The following is a 19,025-nucleotide window of genomic DNA, read 5'->3' on the forward strand; positions in this document are numbered from 1 at the left end:
TTTTCCATGAAAACATACTTGCCTGTGTGCCCTTTCCGATTGCCTGCTTGAGACAGTTGTAGAAGACTCCCTGCAAAGTGCCAGTTGGCCACGAGACTGTTAAGGGTCCCAAAAGATATGTCAGCTTCTCCCACCTGATGGAACACTCATATTCCAGAAATATCCCATGTGAGCTTCAGTCTAACCAACCTTCCTGTCAAAAATCAAGACACAAGGGCTGGAGAGATGGCTCAGCAGTTAAGAGCACCGGCTGCTCTTGCAGAAGAGAGTTTGTGTTTGAGCTCCCATGCAACACCTGCGTACCACCTCACAATCACCTGTAACTTCAGCTCCAGGGCATTTGACATCTTCTTCTAGTCTCCATGGACACTGCAACTGCATGCACATGGTACACAGACATTCTTGGCAAATCAGAAGCCAGTCTGTTGCAGAGCAGGGCTGGGAGAATCCCACACAAGGCTTCTCACCCTTTCCCCTTTAAAGTTGTTGGGGGGTTATGGAGGATGGGAAGAAGTTGATTTCAGGGCTTGTTAGTTTAAAATGTTGGTTCTGTAATATTGCTCAGGTTTTAATTACTGCACATGTCTTTGCGAAACACCATGAATTCTCCCAAAAGTCATGTTGTCAGAGGGTTCTGCCTCGTCCCACCCTTCCTGCTTCCTTCCTGCTCAGGTGCAAGAGACTCTGGGCCCTGGGCTCCCCACAAACCTAGCCTAGCTTCACATCATAGTCCTCAAAGAGCTGCCTTTCGGGGCTGGGGAAATGTGGCTCAGCCAGGAGAATAATAGACTAGCAAGCAAGAAATTCTAAACTGCTGGAGGCCACCTCCCTCCCACCCCCTTCCTCAGAACCTTGTGACAGCAATCCTCCTGCCTCAGTCTCGGTATTGCTGCACCCCTGAACCTGGCTCCCTGAGCTGCCTTCCCTATTATGATTCTGTCCTCCAGTCTCTTCCATCAGGGAAGTTCACTAAACTTAGTTCAGGGATGCCAGGATCTAAAAAAAAAAGGATGAATTGCCTGCCCTATGCCCTCAGGCTTCAGAGTCCAGGACATTCTGGAGTCCAGGGTCCCCTCAAAGATAAGTGTATGCAGAGTAAGGCTCGAACCCCCGGTCCGCATCCGGGCTTGTACTCCACATCTCACCTGGTTTTGGGGGAGGCAGTCTCAGTCTCCTAGCCAACATGTTGGTTGCATGTGGGAGCCCACTCATGGCTACCACGGGAGGAGACACCTGTGTTCTGGGTCCCCTCCCCTTCCTTAGCTCGTGTTTGCCTGACACCACGGCTCGTGACCCCTCCCCACCCGCTAGTCTCCTCTTGTCCCTTGTCCTTAGCCCTCCCTCCCTCCCTGCTCCCCTCCTTTCCCTAATCCCCTCCCGTCCCCTCTCCTTTCTTCCCCTCCCCCTCCCTACCCTTTCCTACCCTTTCCCCCTTTCTTTCTCCCTTCCCCTCCCCTTCCCCCTTCCTGCTCCTGAACCTGCAGCTCCGCCTGGGAGCGGCGGGAGGGACCGATTCCATTAGGACTCCACCTCGGCCCTGGGGCCTGGTGGCTTAGTCCTTGGCGATAGCGACATGCGGCTCTTGTTCCTGGCGGTGCTGCGGCCGCACACAGGCAACGCGGTCACAGCCGAGCGCCTGCGGTATGTTGCGGGGCCTGAGCATCCCTCGCCTGGGGATGCCGGGCTGGGCCGGGCGCCGGAGCCGCGCGTGCACAAACGGCTGGGCCGTGGGCACAGGTGCTGCACGAGGGGGCTGCAGCTTTGATCTCAGCTGCCCCTACCCTGCCTGGCTATTGTGAGTGCCCTAGGGTGCGGCAAAGGAGCAGCCCGGGCCAGCGCTGCCAGGGTTGGGGGGAAGACTCAGAGGTTCCGCAAAGGCCTCGATGCAGACAGAGGTGGGTTTTGGGCAGAGTGGCCTGGGATGCGAAGGGGACACCCACGTGGCTGGAGAAAGGCAGAGAGTCCGGGTGAAAGGTAGACCTGCATAACAGAAGAAGGGCAGAGAGTCCTGGTGGGTGGTCCAGCACGTGCCGGGATCCAGGGTCCCCGTTCTGTAGCTGCTGTTCCCTGCCCACATCTCCCTTCTGGTTCTCTTCTGAACGCTCAGCTAGCTAATCTTATTAGGTCTTTTGCTTTGTGTGTTTTACCTGGGACGGAAGCCGGGAGCAAGGCAAGGAAGGGAAGGCGGGTCCATTCACTTTTCCTGGATCAAGCTGGGCCGGAACCTATCAGTGGGAGGTAGATGCTTACACGCCTTTTTTGCTCCCCATTCCTCTATCCCCCCTCCCCCTCCACTTGCTTCATGAAATTTCCCAATGGCTTTCCCCTCTGTGGGTCTGTTTCCTCATCATGGGAAAGAGCCATTGAGACTACCCCAGCCCTCACAGGTCACCTTCAGCTAGGAAATGTTACAGTTCTCTCAAGATCGCAGTGAACAACCAATGGGAAGGTTGAATGCTCTCCTGAAGTTTCTTGAAGAAAATATTTTGGTTTTGTAAGCTCACCCCCCCCCCCCATCTAATTCACTCATTGGACTCTCTGTGGGCTGGTTTTAGACAGAGCTCTTTGTAGTGGAAGAAAGGCAAGGAGAATAAACAGATAGGTAGATCATTCCAGAGGGTGATTGGTGCTATCAAGCAACTGAAACCAGGCTGGGTGTATGGCTAAGTTGGTAGAGTGTTTGCCAAGCAACCACACTTGAATCCCTGGATTCTAGTCCCAGCACTGCATAAACCAGCTATGGTGGCACATGTCAGCATTTGGGAGGATCTGAAATTCAAGGTCATCCTCTGCCACTACTAAATTAAGGGCCAAACAGCTACTTGAGATCTTATTTCAAAAACAAAACAATAGACCTTTGTATTGGAGGGGCCTCTTCAGGCAATAGGGTCCAGGCTGTGCTCTCTATAGAAAGAGCATGCAAGCTAAGACCAGAGGGGAAGCATCCACCCAGATCTGGGAAGATAGGTCTGGAAGGGCTAACAATAACATAGCTCCAGAGGCCGGTGCAAACTGGAGCTGTTCAAGACATAGAAGGTTGATGAGAGACATCCAGATGTCTTGTGCACATGGTGGGGAAGAGCAGTTTGTGTTTAAGATTAGCATTTAAGCATTAAGCACATGTTAGCTAACATTTGACTCTATGGGTGGGAAAAGGTCTAAGGTTCTCTGGAATTAACTGACCATCAATAAATAAAATAGAAAACATGCCCCGATTTATTATTATGTACAAGGAGGCTGTCAGAGTATAATTGCTCACTAACCCAGAAGTGTGTATGCCCCTTTCTATGGGGGAACAGGGCTTGGAGAATGTGTGCCCTTTCTAAGGGGATTGGTAAATGATTTGGGGGAGGCCTAGGTGGACTTACATAAGCTCACATTGCCCTGGGATGAAGTTGTAGACTCACACAACAGTGAATGGCTGTAAATGATTCCTAGTAATATTGGATGGTACCAAAGTCAGACACAATGGGATATGACAAAGGGCCGTTCATCCATCACGATGTTATGGGACTTGGGGATTACAGTGTGAGCTCCCAGTAAGTGACAACCTGTCCTCAATGAGCCAATTAAAGCAGTCAGAACCACCAAGTTCTAATTACTCAGCCCCATAGAAACTTCAGCACAATGGGAATAGGTCTGGCCCATGCTAGGCAAGACCTTGAACTTCTGATCCTCCTACTTCTACCTCTTGAGTGCTTGGATTGTAAGCATGTGGCCCCATACCCCACCACAAAAAGTTTCCCAACCTTTGTTTCAAACCATATCGTGCACTTCCCCTCTGGGCACAGTGTTTGTGGTACTCCTGAGGGTCTCTGGAAAATGCTGACAAGTGCCAAGTACCCTCAGTTCTCAGGAACACATACTATTAAGGTCAGGTTGGCGTAGGGCGGAGAGTGTTGCACCAGAATTGTCACAGGGAGAGCGGACTTTGTCCAGTGGGTGGCAGCTGCTCTTACCTCACCCAGGGCAAGAGGACAAGCTGGTGAGAAAACATGTTTTGCTTCTGGTTTTTTGTTTGTTTGTTTGTTTGTTTGTTGTTAACCTTGAGATGGGGTTCCTTTGGGGAGGGGGGCAATCTGAAGCCTCCTGGGGAAGACATCACCTCAGCCAGGGGTCACTTTCCCTTTCCTTACCGTCTTTTTGTCACTTCCCTCCTGAGTTCTGCCACAATTGCCAGGCCTTTAGGTCGGAAAACTTTAAAGAACCCATGAGGGGAAGTTTTCAAGGTTTTGCTCTAGAGAAATGTACTAAAATCACTGTGACAAAACACCCCAGAGAGGTCAGAGGAGGAAAAGAGAACTTCGGAGGAGGGTCTTAGACCTCTGAGTGTGGAGGGCTTGGCCCTCCTCCAAACCCATTAAGCTATGGGCCATAGATCGCTCGTCAGTAACATCAGTGCCTTCATGAGTCAGTCAACACCCGAAGACTACCCATGCTGTAACACACACACACACACACACACACACACACACACACACACACACACACACACCCCTCTTCAACACATGAACTTCTGCGGGAACATCTCACACCCAAACCATAACACAGTCTCAGGAAATCATGGGTGCCTGAGAAATGTGGGCAAAAAGACTACTTTATCTTCCTGCCTTCAGTAACAGATGCTGGAAAGTCAGTCAGCATTTAGACATTTGGCAAATGAGTACCAAAGGCAAAGGGGGTCCTCACATGGCAGAGCTGACCCTTGAGGCTCTTGTACTCCTGAAGCCAGCAGCCAAGCAACCAGAGCTGTGCCTGCCAAGTATGAAGAAGGTTCTGGTATGTAAATGCCCAAAGCATTACCTAGTTTTGTGTGAGCCTCTGACAGAGAAATGCAGGGTGATGACAACCTGGGAAAGGGACTTGGCCTGTGCTACAACAGTAAGACAACCTGACCCTTCCTTTCCCATCCCAGACACCCTTGTCACACCATAAAATCCACTCTTGAAAAGTGTGTAATTTATGGTACTGGAGAGATAGCTCAGAGGCAAGGAACACCTGTTGCTCTAGCAGAGGACCCTGGTTCAGTTCCCAGCACTCACATGGTGACTAAGAACCATCTGTAATTCCAGTTCCAGAGGATCCATGCCCTCTTCTGACTTCCGAGGGCATTGCATGCATGTGCTGTACATACATACAAGCAGGCAAAACACCCATTCATATGTAATAAATCTAAAAAATATATTATTTAAAAAAAGAAAGTGCATAATTCAGGGGATGGATTTCAGGACCTTATGCACATTAGGCTAGTGTTCTACGGCTGAGATATAATCCCAGTCCATTAATTAATTAATTACTTAACTTATTTATTTTTTGTTGTTTTGTGCCATGGTCTCCTCTATCCTGGAAGGCACTATTTAGTCCCAGATGGGTCTCAAACTCACAGAGACCCTCTTGCCTCCACCTCCCAGGTTCTAGTATGCCACACCATGCTTGTCTTTCGTTTCCTTGTGCTAGCTTTTATTTTCTGTAAACACTGGCATCGTCAATTATGAAAATTCTCATCTGTGACACACAGAAGCAATTAAGCTTTCTTAGTCACAGGAATAAGAAGAGGGCTGTAGGGACTCTGGAGATAGCTCAGCAGTTAAGAGTGCTTAATGTTCTTGCAGAGGACCTGAGTTCAGTTCTCAGAATCCATATGGTGGCTCACAACCACCTATAGCTAAAGTATTGGTGCGTCTGATGCCCCCTTCTGGCATCTATGGGTACTGCATGCACATGGTGAACAAGCACAATCATATAAATCTTTCAGAAGTATAGAGCTTGAGCTGGAAAGATGGCCCAGCTGTTAAAGGCTAGGCTCACAACCAAAAATATAAAAGTATAGGGCTATTGCTGAGTGGAGGTGGATGGAATTATTTCTAATCTTAAGTCACGAATATGCAAATTGGTTTCCTCTCTTCCTGGAAATGATGAACCATTTATTAAAGTCTGTCTCTATGAGTGTGTGTGTGTGTGTGTGTGTGTGTGTGTGTGTGTGTGTAATACAGCTCCCTTTGCTAGGAAAGAAAAACACAACTCCTTAGGCATAATACATACATTGTGAATGTATTATTAAATTGAGTTATTATCTGACAGAAGGAGTACGGACAAAGCAATTTGAAAGTGTTATAAGTCAGCTAGCCACCAGGGTAAGATTTCAGTATGAAGATTAAACATTTTTTGATTTAGAATGTTTGTGAGATCATTCAGTGAGTGTCACAGTGCTGTTTAAAGGACATTTAGTGGATGAAGAACAACGTGTGATCATGACTCTCATTATCCATGACAGGGTTCCCTTTCCCTTTCTTCCATATGGATCCAGCAGGTCATCCATCTCTCGGGCACTCATGCTCCAGCAGACTTGAGACTCCTTGCTGTTTGTCAACAGCTTCTCATTTCCTGCAGCTTTTGGGAGATGGAATAGCAGTCGCTCACTTCTGCTCAGAGCACATAGAATTCTGACTCTTGGGCAATAGCTGCAACATCAGCAGGCTTCCTCCTGCAGTGCTGCCCCAGAGACAGTAGAGTGTGGGAGGGCAATGCTACTGACTGACCTACAATGATTGATCAAATTGAACATTGAAAATGGTACAGCTAACTTATATAATTTGAGCTAGGCATAGTGAGCGACACAGGTTTGTTATCCTAGCTACTTGGGAGGCAGAGGCAGGAAGACTGCAGGTTCAAGGTCTGACTGGGCTACAGAGTGAGTTCAAGGCCAGCCTAGCAACCTGGTGAGGCTCTGGTAATGTAATTCAATGATAAAATCTTGCCTAATGTGGGTCAAGCCATAGGTCAAATCTCCTTTCTGTCTTAAATTTGCATTCGTTAGGGTGTCTTATCATAGCAACAGGTAAGAGGACAGCTTGGGATGTCAACTTCCATCACATGAATCACAATAGGATCAAATTCAGGTTGTTAGGCTTGGCAGCAAGTGCATTTACACTTTGGAGCCATTGTGCCTGCCCCTTGAAATATTTCTTCAAGAAATGAGGGTGGGGGCACATTGTTGAGACAGGGTTTCCCTGTGTAGCTTTGGAGCCTGTCCTGGACCTTACTCTTGTAGACCAGGCTGGTCTCAAACTCATAGAGATCCACCTGCCTTTGCCTCCCAAGTGCTGGGATTAAAGGCGTGCACCTCCACCACCCAGCTGCATTGGTAGCTCTTGCAGAGGTCCTAGTTGGCTCTCAAAACCCACATGGCAGCTCGCCATCATCTAGAACTCCAGTTCTGGTGGGTCTGACACCTTCTCTACAGGCACCAGGCATTATATGTGGTGCACAGACACACAAGCAGGCAAGACACACATATGCATAAAATGAAATAAAGAAATGTAAAAGAAATGAGTAGCAGCAACTAGACGATGCATCCTGGGCACCATCTAGAGTGACAGGACAGTGAACAAAGGACACTGGAATTAGGTGCAGATAGAGCTTTGAGGTAGTTCAGTGTCACTGAGAGTGGCAAGAGGCTCGATGTGTCACAAAGTTGTGATTGCATTGGCCTTGATCCCAGCCACAGTCTGAGGTCTTGCAGGCTGGGGAATGGATGGTTACTATCACCACCTCAGCTTCCATCTGTTTCCAGACAGACCGACTCTAAAACCTCAACCAAAATGGCAACTCCAACTTTTCCCTCTCTCTCTGTTTTTAATTTAAGAGATCACCTGGAAGCTGCGGGCCACATGTGCCTTCTGAGAGATGCCTTTGACTTTGAAAGCCCATCTGATGTTGCCAAGCTCATCACAACTGAGAACATGGAAGCAGCCCTAGCCCTACACCTCTACCGAGGAGGCAGACTTCTGCAAGGTATCCCTCTCAAAGCTTTCAAAGTCACACAGGGGGAATGCTGAAAAAATACCAGATGCCAAGAACAGTACCCTGTGACCCAAAGACAAACTGAGGGATGATGGAAGGTCTCCATTTTTTCTATTAAGCGATTTTCTAAATTTGGTAACCTTGCCACTTCAGAACAGATAGGCCAGCTGTTGTGGTACATGCCTGTATTCACAGCACAGAGTCTATTACAAAGCCGTGGTTGCCCTGGGTCAGAACACCTGTGTCTATGGTAGCTCATTCTCTCAGTTGTGGCCAGGAGGCTTCTTTCTTCCTTACCTGGACTTCTCCATGGGTGGTATGTTTCAGTTTATTTCCCTGTTGCTATGATAAGACACCCTAACGAATGCAAATTTAAGACAGAAAGGGGTTTTGGTCTTTTTGTTTGTTTGTTTGTTTGCTTGCAGTCCATCATCCAGGGGAAGTCAAACTGGGAACTTGAAGCAGCCAGTCATGTTACATCCAGAGTCAAGAGAAATGAATGAAAGCACATTTCCTACAAATGCCCCCTTTCCATATTTGTATGCAATTCTGGATTCCCTGTCTAGGGAATGGTAATACCTACAGTGGGCTGGGTCTTCCCACATCAATTAAACCAAGACAATCTCAACATAGACATGCCCATAGGCCAAGTTGCCCTAGACAAACCCTCACTGAGACTCTCTGCCCAGTAATTATAAGTTGTGTCAAATTGACAATTACAATGAACCATCACAGGTGGTTTGAGTAGCTTTAGACATAGTGGCCAGCTCCTCCTGTAAAGAACATTCTAGGGAGACCAAATTAGAAGCCACTTTCCCTTCTATGTCTCAGCCTCTGAAATCATCTTACATGCCAGGCATAGGGAGAGGTGCCTATAGTTCCCAGCACTCAGGAAGTAGAAGCAGGAGGATTCCAATTTTGAGGCCAACGTAGGCAAGTACAAATATAAGTTTTAGGACAACCTTATGACACCTCATGACAAAAAATGAAAATTAAAGTCATCCAGTGAATTCCATAGTATCCTGTCAACATCTAGGGGGCAGCTACTAAGCTGAACATCAGCATGAGGAGATGACCACCCTGGAGTTTGGCCATGGCTTACACTTGTACACATATTTATGCATGGCTACAGCTACAAATAGCGTAACTGAGGGCATGTACATACATATTCTGCACCTGATAAAACGGAAGATTCTCACCCACAACAGCATATGTACACATCACCCATCCTTCACTCTTTACTCTTCTCTCTCTCTCTCTCTCTCTCTCTCTCTCTCTCTGTGTGTGTGTGTGTGTGTGTGTGTGGTGTACATATATGTATGTACATGTACATTTGGGTTCCTGTAGGCTTGAGGTTGGTGTCTTTTTCCCAATTGCTTCTCTACGTTATTTCATTATTTCCTTACATTAATTTATGTTTGTCTTTTGTGATGGTGGGGGTAGCACAGCACACATGCCATAGTGCATGCTAAGGCCAGACAGCAACTTGTAGGAGTTGCTCTTTCTCCCCACCATGTAGAAGTCATGGTGAGCTGTCTACTAGCCCCTAGGTTAGCCTTGAGGCCAAAGGGCTGTGCAATATTTTGTTTTGATCAACACTGACAAAATTGCTATCAAAGTTCAGGAGAGGCAAGGACCTGCTCCGATTCACTCTGGTCCAGTTGCTGGGTTTTTTTGGTTTTGGTTTGTTTGTTTTTGAGACAGGGTTTTTCTGTGTAACAGCTCTGGCTCTCCTGGAAATTGGTCTGTAGACCAGGCTGGCCTTGAACTCACAGAGATCCACCTGCCTCTGCCCCCGCCAAGTTCTGGGATTAAAGGCACGCATCACCACTACCAGGCTTGTTTTGTTTGCTTGTTTGCTTGGTTTTTAATTTATACACTTAATCCTAGCACTCTTGACCTCTGCTTCAAATAAACATGAAGATGTCACAGTTGTGTTTGCTTCTGAGTTGGGAGGAAATAGGCCTCACTGACGAAAGCCTGCTGAAGAGGGAGGGGCAAAACCAAACCAAACAAACAAAAAAAAAAAAAAAAAAAAAAAAAAAAAACGATGCCCGATTTAACCAATGCTGAAGCAACACTGAGCTTGGGGTACTCCACGCTACTTTTCATCTGTTAACTTCTAACTGTTCTCCGCACGGAAGTCAAGCATCACTTAGTCTGGCATATTGTCATTTTATTGCTTACTTTGAGACAAGGTCTCATGAAATCCAGGCTGCTCTCACAGTTTAGATATAGCTAAGGATGAAAATTGTGATCCTCTTGCCCCCATGTCTCTAGTACTGGGATTATAGGTATGCATCCCCTCCACCTGCATCCATTTCAGTGCTGGGGATCGAACTCAGGGTTTTGTGTGCATGCCAGGCAAACATTCTGCCAATGGAATTGCACCCCCCCCCCAGCTGAATTTGTGTATTAACTGTATCTACATATGACCATGGGACTTGTGTGTTTTGCTTTTTTTGTTTTTAATATTTAAAATTTGTTTTTAGTTGGACATGGTGGCGCATGCTTTTAATCTCAGCACTTGAGAGGCAGAGACTGGAAGAACTCTGAGTGTTTTAAGGCAGCCTGGTCTATGCTGCAAGTTCCAGGACACCCAGGGCTACATAGAGAGACCCTGTCTCAACAGGAACAAAAATTACATTATTTTATGTGTATGAATGTTTGCCTGCATGTATGTCTGTGGGCCACCTGTGTGTCTGGGATCCCCAGAGGCCTTAAGATGGTGTCAGATACCCCCTTAAAACTGGAGATATGGATGGTTGTGAGCCTCCAGGGTGCTGGGAATCAAACCTGGATCCTTTGCAAGAACATTCAGTGTTGTTCACAACGGAGTTATCTCTTCAGCCCCTCCCCCTTTACTCTTTAACTATTTTACATTACAGTTTTGTTTTGTTTGTTGTTGTTGTTTTTGTGTTTTGTTTAGTTTATTGGAGAAAGGGTTTCTCTGTGTAGCTTTGAAGCCTGTCCAGGAACTCACTTTATAGACCAGGCTGGCCTTGAACTCACAGAGATCTGCCTACCTCTGCCTCTTGAATACTGGGATTAAAGGCATGCGCCACTGCTGCCTGACTTAAATTACATTTTTTTATTTCTCTCTGGGTATGTGTGCACTCCCATGCATGCTTGTATACCATGCATGTGTATGGAGGTCAGAAGACAAATTGGGGGAGTTAGGGTGTAGGGATCAAACTCAGACAGGCTCAGTGCCACGTGCCTTTACCAGATGAGCCATCTTGTCAGCCCTTTTTAAAGAGCAAATGATAGCCAAAGGAGTGATCAGGCAAGTAAAATTTCTCAGTAGAATACACAGATGACAGGGGCATAGATACTGGCTGCATCAGTGTAGACATGACCTGTCTACAGTGCGGATATATCCATAACTGGCTCAAGGCTGGAGAGATGTCTCAGTGGTTAGGAGCACTGGCTGCTCTTCCAGAGGACCTCAGTTCAGTTCCCAGCACCCACATGGCAGCTCACAACCATCTACATCTATACCTGTAGTCTCATGGGCTCCCATGCCCTCTTCTGATGTAGACACACAAATGCAGACACAGCATCAACATCCATATGCATAAAATGCATAAAGAAATAAACCTTGAAGGAAATGACTAGTTCAATGCCCACTTTTCTTTATGCTTCAAACTATATGGACTCTGAACTAACTCAAGGAATTTATTCTCCCCTCTTGGAGATTAGTATAAAAGATTTTTTGTTTTGTTTTTTTCTGTGTACAAGTCAATGTATTTTTAAATATATTTTATAGTTGTCCTTATCTAAGACAGAATATAGCTGGGGCACTGTGCAGGGTGCATTCTGGGAACCCTTTCATATGCTTTAACTAGCATATAAAACAGACAAATTGCAAGTTAGTTTGATGTAGGCTCCAGAGCTTTAATGAAATCTTAAGAATATGCCTTAGGCTGGGACCTAATAAGGAAGCAGTTAGGGTCAGGTGGCCAAGAACAAGATTAACCAGTCTGTTATGACATCCTATGATTGGGTATGGCTCCAACTCAGATGTCTTTAAGTTTTAAATTATACTGCTCTATTTCACAGGGTGTGCGTGTGTCACAGCAGGTATGTGGGAGGTAAGAGGACAACTGTGTGGTGTCTGTTCTCTCCTATCATGTTAACCCCAAGAATGGAACCCAGGTCATTAGGCTTGGTGACAAGCACCTTTACCCAATGAGCCATCTCCCTGGCTCACAGTTGTCTGTCATTTTTGTTGTTTTGGGTTTTTGAGACAGGGTTTTATGTAGTCCAGGCTGGCTTTGAACTCACGATTTATGTAAGGTTGACCTTAACCTGCTGGTCTTCTTCATCCTCTTCCCAAATGCTGGGGTTAAAGTGGGGCACCAACATACTCAGGCTTTCAAAGACAGGGTCTTACATTTTATATCCCAGGCTAGCCTAGAACTCATTATGTAGCCCAGACTGGGCTTGATCTCCTGACAATTCTCCTAAGCTTCAGTTTTCTGCTCTTACAAGAAATAAAGTTAAAAAAAAAAAATCCTTCATCTTTGCCAGGTCTCGTACAACAATCAGTTATGAGTGATGACACCTTTTAAATATAATGTTTATTGCTTTTCTGATTAAAAAGTTTCACATGTGTGGATGTTTGGAATGCATGCATGCACAGATATGTATTCCAGGTGCCCACAGAATCTACAAGAAGGTAGATCTCTGGAACTGGAATCACAGACAGCTGTGAGCTGACATGTAGGTGCTGGGAATGGAACCTGGGTCCTCTGCACGAGCAGCCGATGCTGTTCACTGCTGAACCATCTCTAGCCCTGTTATTTATTTTTTATGTGTGAGTGTTTTGTCTGCACTATTTGCATGCTGTGCCTTCCGGATGCCAGAAGAGGGCATCCATGTACCTGAAACTGAAGCCGCAGACTGTTGAATTGCAAATAGGCGCTAGGAATCCTGGGTCCTCTGGAAGAATGGCTGACCCCTCTTTAGCTCTGAATGATGACACCTTATTTCCATGTTTTGTCTCAGTCACAGTGTGTGATGAACTGTTTTTGTTTTTGAGACAGGCTGACCTGGAAGTCACTGCCTTTGTAGACCAGTCTGATCTGGGACTCAGAGAGTGCTGGCATTAAAGACATGTGCCACCATGGCCCATATGTGATGAACTGAATTCAAGGATACTTTTAGACTGGATGTGATGGGGCAATCCAGAAGCAGAGGCAGATGGATCTCTTGAGTTCTAGGTCAACCAGTGGCAAGTTCAGTTCAGAATGTTGTGCTTGCATACAGGGCTAGGGATGCCACTTGGATCCTGTTCAGAGTCCTGCAGTTTTAATGGCTGGCTCTAGGAGCTGGTTATCATAGGGAGGGCCCATGCCTGGTGACCTCCAGGTACTAGTGTCAACATAGCACTGCCTATTCCTCAAGGCTTCCTGAGCTGCTGTGGCTGAGGATGATAAACAGGGCCCTCTCTTGCCATCAGTTTCATTTAAGCTCTTTGAATACTTCCCAGGATGGGTGAGCTTGGCTTTGATAAATGGTGGTGAATGATATTTTTCTGTGGTTAAAATGGAAAGCAAATTAATCTGAAAACTAGTCCTGACAACCACGGGTGAGACCTGGCATGATTAATCTTGGTGTCGATTTCTCTTTATACATGCATTTATTTGTGTATGTGCAGTGTTGTTGACGGTGGTGGGTGTGGTCACAGTGTTGGTGGGTGTGGTCATGGTGATGCTGGGGTGAAATCTTTGTGGAAGTCTCTCCTTCTACCATGTGGGTCCGAGAGATAGGACTCAAGAGTGTCAAGCGTGGTGGCATTTACCTTTGTCTGCAGAGCCATCCCTATGGCCCCTCAGAGCAGGTTTCTAACAGTGCCATCTGCGATCACTCTTGAGAGTTGAACGGAGTGAAACTGCCACCAGAACACACCGCACTTAAGAGGCTGGGGCTCAGGGGGCAGAATGTTTGTCCAGCATGCACAAAGCCTTGGTTTCAGTCTATAGAGGGATGTAAACAGGGTTCCGCAGTGCTCATGGGAAATCTCAGCCCTCTGGCTCACCCTGAGTGGAAGCCTGAGGGTCAAGAGTTCAAAGTCATCTTTAGGGAAATACGTTCAAGGCCAGTCTGCCTCAAAAACAACACAGGGCCAGTGAAATGATTCACTAGGTGAAGGTAATTTTGAGACAAGCCGGGGCACTGGAGTTCACTTCATAGAACACACAAAGAGGTAGAGAGAGCTAACTCCAGGAAGATGCCCTCTGACCTCTACACTAGCACTGTGTATACCCCCATACATATCACACACCACACACACACACACACACACACACACACACACACACACACACACACACACACACTGCAATTCCTGCCCTGGGAATGCTGAGGCAGGAAAATTGAGAGTTCCAGGCCAGCCTGGGCTATAGAGCTCTCTTTCAAGACAGACAGTCAATCAGACAGATGGACAGAAAGATAGACAGACAGATAGACAGACAGACAAGCCATACAGCCATGTGTTAAGGGAACTTCATGGCCGCGGGCCAGTTGTCAAGGGGCACCTCCTGATGTCCAAGTCTGTTCCACTTGTCATCATTTTGCAGGTCATGGCATTCCTTTTGGGGTCATCTTTGGTGGAACTGATTTAAATGAAGATGCCAATCATAAAGAAAAAAATGAAGTCATGGGGAGAGTCCTGGAGGAAGCCAGGTAAGGCCATGGGCACTCTGCTTTCTATCCTACCAGGGAAAACAAATTCTCACCGTCAATAATAAAGCCCTTGTGAGGTACAGTGGCTCCAGAACTTGGGAGGCAGAGGCAGGTGGACATCTGAGAGTGAAGGCCAGCCCGGTCTACACAGCAAGTTCCCAGACAGTCAGGGCCACATAGAGAGATCTCCTGTCTCAAAACAAGTCCACAAAACAAAACCATCCTTCCATATAGTTTTATTTTGCTACAAATTCTCACTGTAACCAAATAAGACATTATACCTAGCCTAATGTTAATATCACAAGAGCATTCTAGAAGGTTCTGTGTGGTAGGAAGACAGCATTGCTGAAATAGGGTCTTTTGTAGCCCAGGCTAGCTTTGACCACTGAGGGTAGTTGAGGATGACCTTGAACTCTGCTCCTGCCCTCACCTTCTAAGCTCTGGGAATACAGGAATGCACCACAGTGCAGGGCTGCTTTAAAAGAGGGAGGCAGGCCTGTGCTAGGTTTCCTAGCCCAAGGGTCGTCCTTGTAACTATTCTTTAGTATGTCTCTTCACTATTCACCGTGGCTCCTGTCTGTGTCACCTTATGAGCTCTGTACACCATTTAGGAGAACAGTCACCACGGGGATTCTGTACTCTGGCTTAGTCCTCTTTTTACACATTACTCGCGGCCATCCAGGATTAGAGATCCTTCAAGATGTTGCCTGTAGGTGGTGCTCTTCCAAGATGACACATTCATTAGTGCTGAGGGGATAGTGTGGGAACTCCTGCCCCAGATACTAGCTGTGGCTGGCACCTCTGACCTGCCTGGGCCATGTGTGAACATGGTACACATACATACACACAGGAAAAAACACTCATACACAGAAAGTAAAAATAAATCTTAAAAACAAAACAAAACAAAACAAAACTGTGCAGAGAAGCCCATCTCCAAAAAACCAAAATGCCCAAAACACAAACAAAAAGTTCCCAAAAAACAACCCCCCAAACAAACAGACAACCCTCTCCCAAAAGCAACAACAACATCACCACTTGCTGCCTTTGCAGAGGATCTGAGTTCCCTTTTCTGTTTTAGGGTTTTATTGCTGTGAAAAGGCACCATGACCATGGCAACTCTTATAAAGAAAACATTTAACTGGGGTGGCTCACTTACACTTCAGAGGTTTTTATGGCGGGGAGCATGGTGGTGTGCAGGTGGCCATGGTGCTGGAGCTTAGAGTGCTCCATCTTTACCAGAAGGTAGCAGGAAGAGGACTGACTGTCACACTGAGTGAGTCTTGAGAAAAAGACCTCAAAACCCACCCCCACAGTGACACACTTCTTCCAACAAGGCCACACCTCCTAATAGTGCCACTCCCTTTGGGGGGTGTTTTCTTTCAAACCACCATATCTTCCCTGTACTCAGGGAAGTTCCTGATATAACTGGAGTGTAACTCAAGCTCCAGGGGAAAATGCCCTCTGCTGTCCTCCTTAGGCACTGCACTCACACAGTGCAAACACACACACACACACACACACACACACACACACACACACACCTTTAAAAAAGGTGACCCATTAGTGAATATTCCTTACTACTTCTTGCACATTCTAAAAACATATTACCTTGCTATTTACATGGCTCATGCTGCACAGTCCTATGGAAGAAAAGTAATTCTATTTACTAGAAACATTATTGAATAAATCCATTTCACCGTATTACCTTTAGGGTTATTTATTGCATTGTTATTAAAACAAATATTGATTTTTTTATTTGGAGGGTATTGATTGAGGCCAGTGGGCAAGAGAGACACATGAATCATGGATTTCTTGTCTGACTCCACACAGCTCATGTTTCAATAAACGAGGTATTGGGCTTGTCTGGCTTTATAATGACCATTTCATTTTTAATCAAACACTTTAAATTGGTATATTTTTTTCCACAGTGGTTGTGTGAATTTTTTCATTATCTTAAGCTTCCATCCCTTGTAGTACAGTATTTGATTTAATTTTGGATTAGATTGTCAGCTTCTAAGAATTATGGCATAGAAAGTACTTGGTAATTATAAATATAAAAATGAAGTATATCTGAAAATTAGGATCATTTTGTTTGTGGGTCCATTTTTGAAAAATAATACTTATCACTTGTTATTGTTTATTTTAAAATGCTTTTCCTTTATTTTTATTTCATGTAATTGGGTGTTTTCCTGCATGTGAGTATGTGCACCACATGTGTGCAGTGTTCTTCAAGGCCAGAAGAGGGCGTCAGATCATCTGGAACTGGATTACAGATGGTTGTAAACCACTGTGTTGGTTCTGGGAATTGAACTCAGGACCTCTGGAAAAGCAGCCAGTCAGTGCTCTTAACTACTGAGTCATCTCTCCAGCCAGCCCCAGTCTTTTGTCATTATCATAACTTTTTAGATATATCCTGTGCAGGAGGGTAGGAGCCTTTTCGGCTTATTTAATCTCTTCTCTGCCATTGTGGTGTGTTACGTTCTTGGGTATGCTTGAGCCTGCTCCTGGCCTTGTGTCCACTTTTGGTCTCCCATCCTTATCCTCATTGCCTGTACAGTTATACTCATTGCACTTTGGATATGTGTCAGTGTGTAATGCAAGTCTCAGCTCTGCATTCTTTATCTTGAATTGTTGCTACTCAGTGACTTGCATATTTGATTTTGCCTTAGTCAGGGTTACTATTGCTGTGATGAAACAGCAAGTTGGGAAGAAAGGGTTTATTAGGCTTATACTTCCACATCACAGTTCATCATCAAAGGAGGTCAGGGTAGGAACTCAAGCAGGGCAGAAACCTGGAGGCAGGGGCTGATGTAGAGGCCATAGAGGGGTGCTCCTTACTGGCTTGGTCCCCATGGCTTGCTCAGCCTGCTTTCTTATAGCACCTGCCCAGGGATAGCACCACCCATAATGTTCTGGGCCTTCCCACATCAATCACTAATTAAGTGATTATGGAGGTATTTTTCCAACTAAGGGTCACTTCTCTCTGATGACTCTAGCTTACGTCAAGTTGACATTAAACTAGACAGGACAGTTACTTTCTTCATGGCTTTGACAAAATACTTGACAAAAGCACCTTAAGGAAGGATGTGGTGATGGGCACCTTTTATCCCAGCACCCTGGAGGCAGAGGCAGAGGATCTCTTAAGTTCAAGCCAGTCCAGGCCTACATTGAGAAACCCCATCTTAAAAAACCCAAAAATTGTGTAGCTCATAGTTTGAGAGTACCATCTTGTCCATCATTGCAAGGGAGGCATGGCAGCAGCCATGAGAGGCAGCTGGTCATGCAGTGTCTCCAAGTCAGGAAGCAGAGAAAAATGGATGTTGACGCCCGGCCTATGTTCCCTTTAATTAAGCCCATGGCCCTAGCCCTTGGCATGGTGCTGCCAACAGCTAGGGTGAGTTTTCCCAACTCAGTTCCTATTCTAGACACTCCCTCATAGATATGCTCTTAGATGATTCCTCATCCTGTCAAAATGGTGATTTGACAGAGTGTCCATGGCACTTAGATCCCAACACTGACATCTTTCTGTGTAACTGTTACAGAATCACAAAAGTGCCCAATCCTTAAAGCTACCGTCAGATGCCATGATAACTTAGGTGTGGGTTTTCTCGTCTGGTTTTGTAGAAAAAGGGACATCTTTATACAATTCCTGTGCAAGAAATGTTCTATGCCAGTCTGTAAAAACGTATCTGTTAATGTTCTTTTCCTGGCAAAGGCAATCTCTTTAAATACAGTGTGTGTGTGTGTGTGTGTGTGTGTGTGTGTGTGTGTGTGTGTGGTGTGAGCATGCTACAGCTCTCATGTTGGGGGTCAGGGAACAACTTGTGGGAGTTGGTTCCTTCCTTCTACCATGTGAATCCCAGAGGATCAAACTGCAGTGATGAGGCTTGGCAGCAAGCCTCTTCCTCATGAGTGATCTTTGGGAGTCTTAAATAGAGGTCCCCCATTTTTCTTAGCACTGGAACCCCTTAGGGCTTGCTGACTTTTTCTTCTATTGTGTTTTCAAACTTATTTGTATACATAAGCCTGTATGTATGTGTGTGTGTACCACATGGTTTTAAGATGTATGTATTCCCAGCATCATGTAGGCATCCTTGGCAGATGTAGGCACTGTAGTACCCATAGCACTCCTGGGTCACACAAATGTGCCATGTGCCCCTTGCCCTGGAGTACTCATCATATATTAACTGTGCCACCTACTGAATTTTGTTTTCTGACTCTTGATTTTTTAAAAATGTATGTTAGTGTGCATGCTGCTTGCATAGGTGTCAAAGAGGGTGTCAGGTCCCCTGGAGCTAGTCGCATGCTGGGAACTGAACCCAGGTCCTCTGGAAGAGCAGTAAGTGTTCTTAACCACTGAGCCATTGCCCCAGCTCTGGCCTTTGGTTTTTAATCTCTGCTTTTTTCCAGCATTATTTTAAAGGAACGAGAGAAGTAAGATTTTTGAGCATCGTTGAGTTTATTTCCCTCCCACAACTTTTTCTGGTGTGGGTGGAGATGGGGCCTAATGGGCAGTGACCAGGAGTAATGAC

The 19,025-nt window shown here is 46.0% G+C and overlaps 1 protein-coding gene across 1 annotated transcript in view; it reads left to right on the forward strand.

The window, feature by feature from the left end:
• Positions 1-1,430: 1,430 nt before the first annotated feature.
• The window catches only part of Glt1d1 (glycosyltransferase 1 domain containing 1), a 61,522-nt gene continuing 43,927 nt past the window's right edge, over positions 1,431-19,025 (forward strand). Inside the window, exons 1-3 of the mRNA XM_051205063.1 lie at positions 1,431-1,641; positions 7,646-7,794; positions 14,388-14,493. Of these exons, the coding sequence (XP_051061020.1) occupies positions 1,574-1,641; positions 7,646-7,794; positions 14,388-14,493 (323 nt within the window). The 5' untranslated portion in view covers positions 1,431-1,573. The remainder of the gene's footprint in view (positions 1,642-7,645; positions 7,795-14,387; positions 14,494-19,025) is intronic.

This window comes from Phodopus roborovskii, unplaced genomic scaffold (genome assembly GCF_943737965.1).
Source record: "Phodopus roborovskii unplaced genomic scaffold, PHOROB, whole genome shotgun sequence".
Taxonomy (NCBI): Eukaryota; Metazoa; Chordata; class Mammalia; order Rodentia; family Cricetidae; genus Phodopus; species Phodopus roborovskii.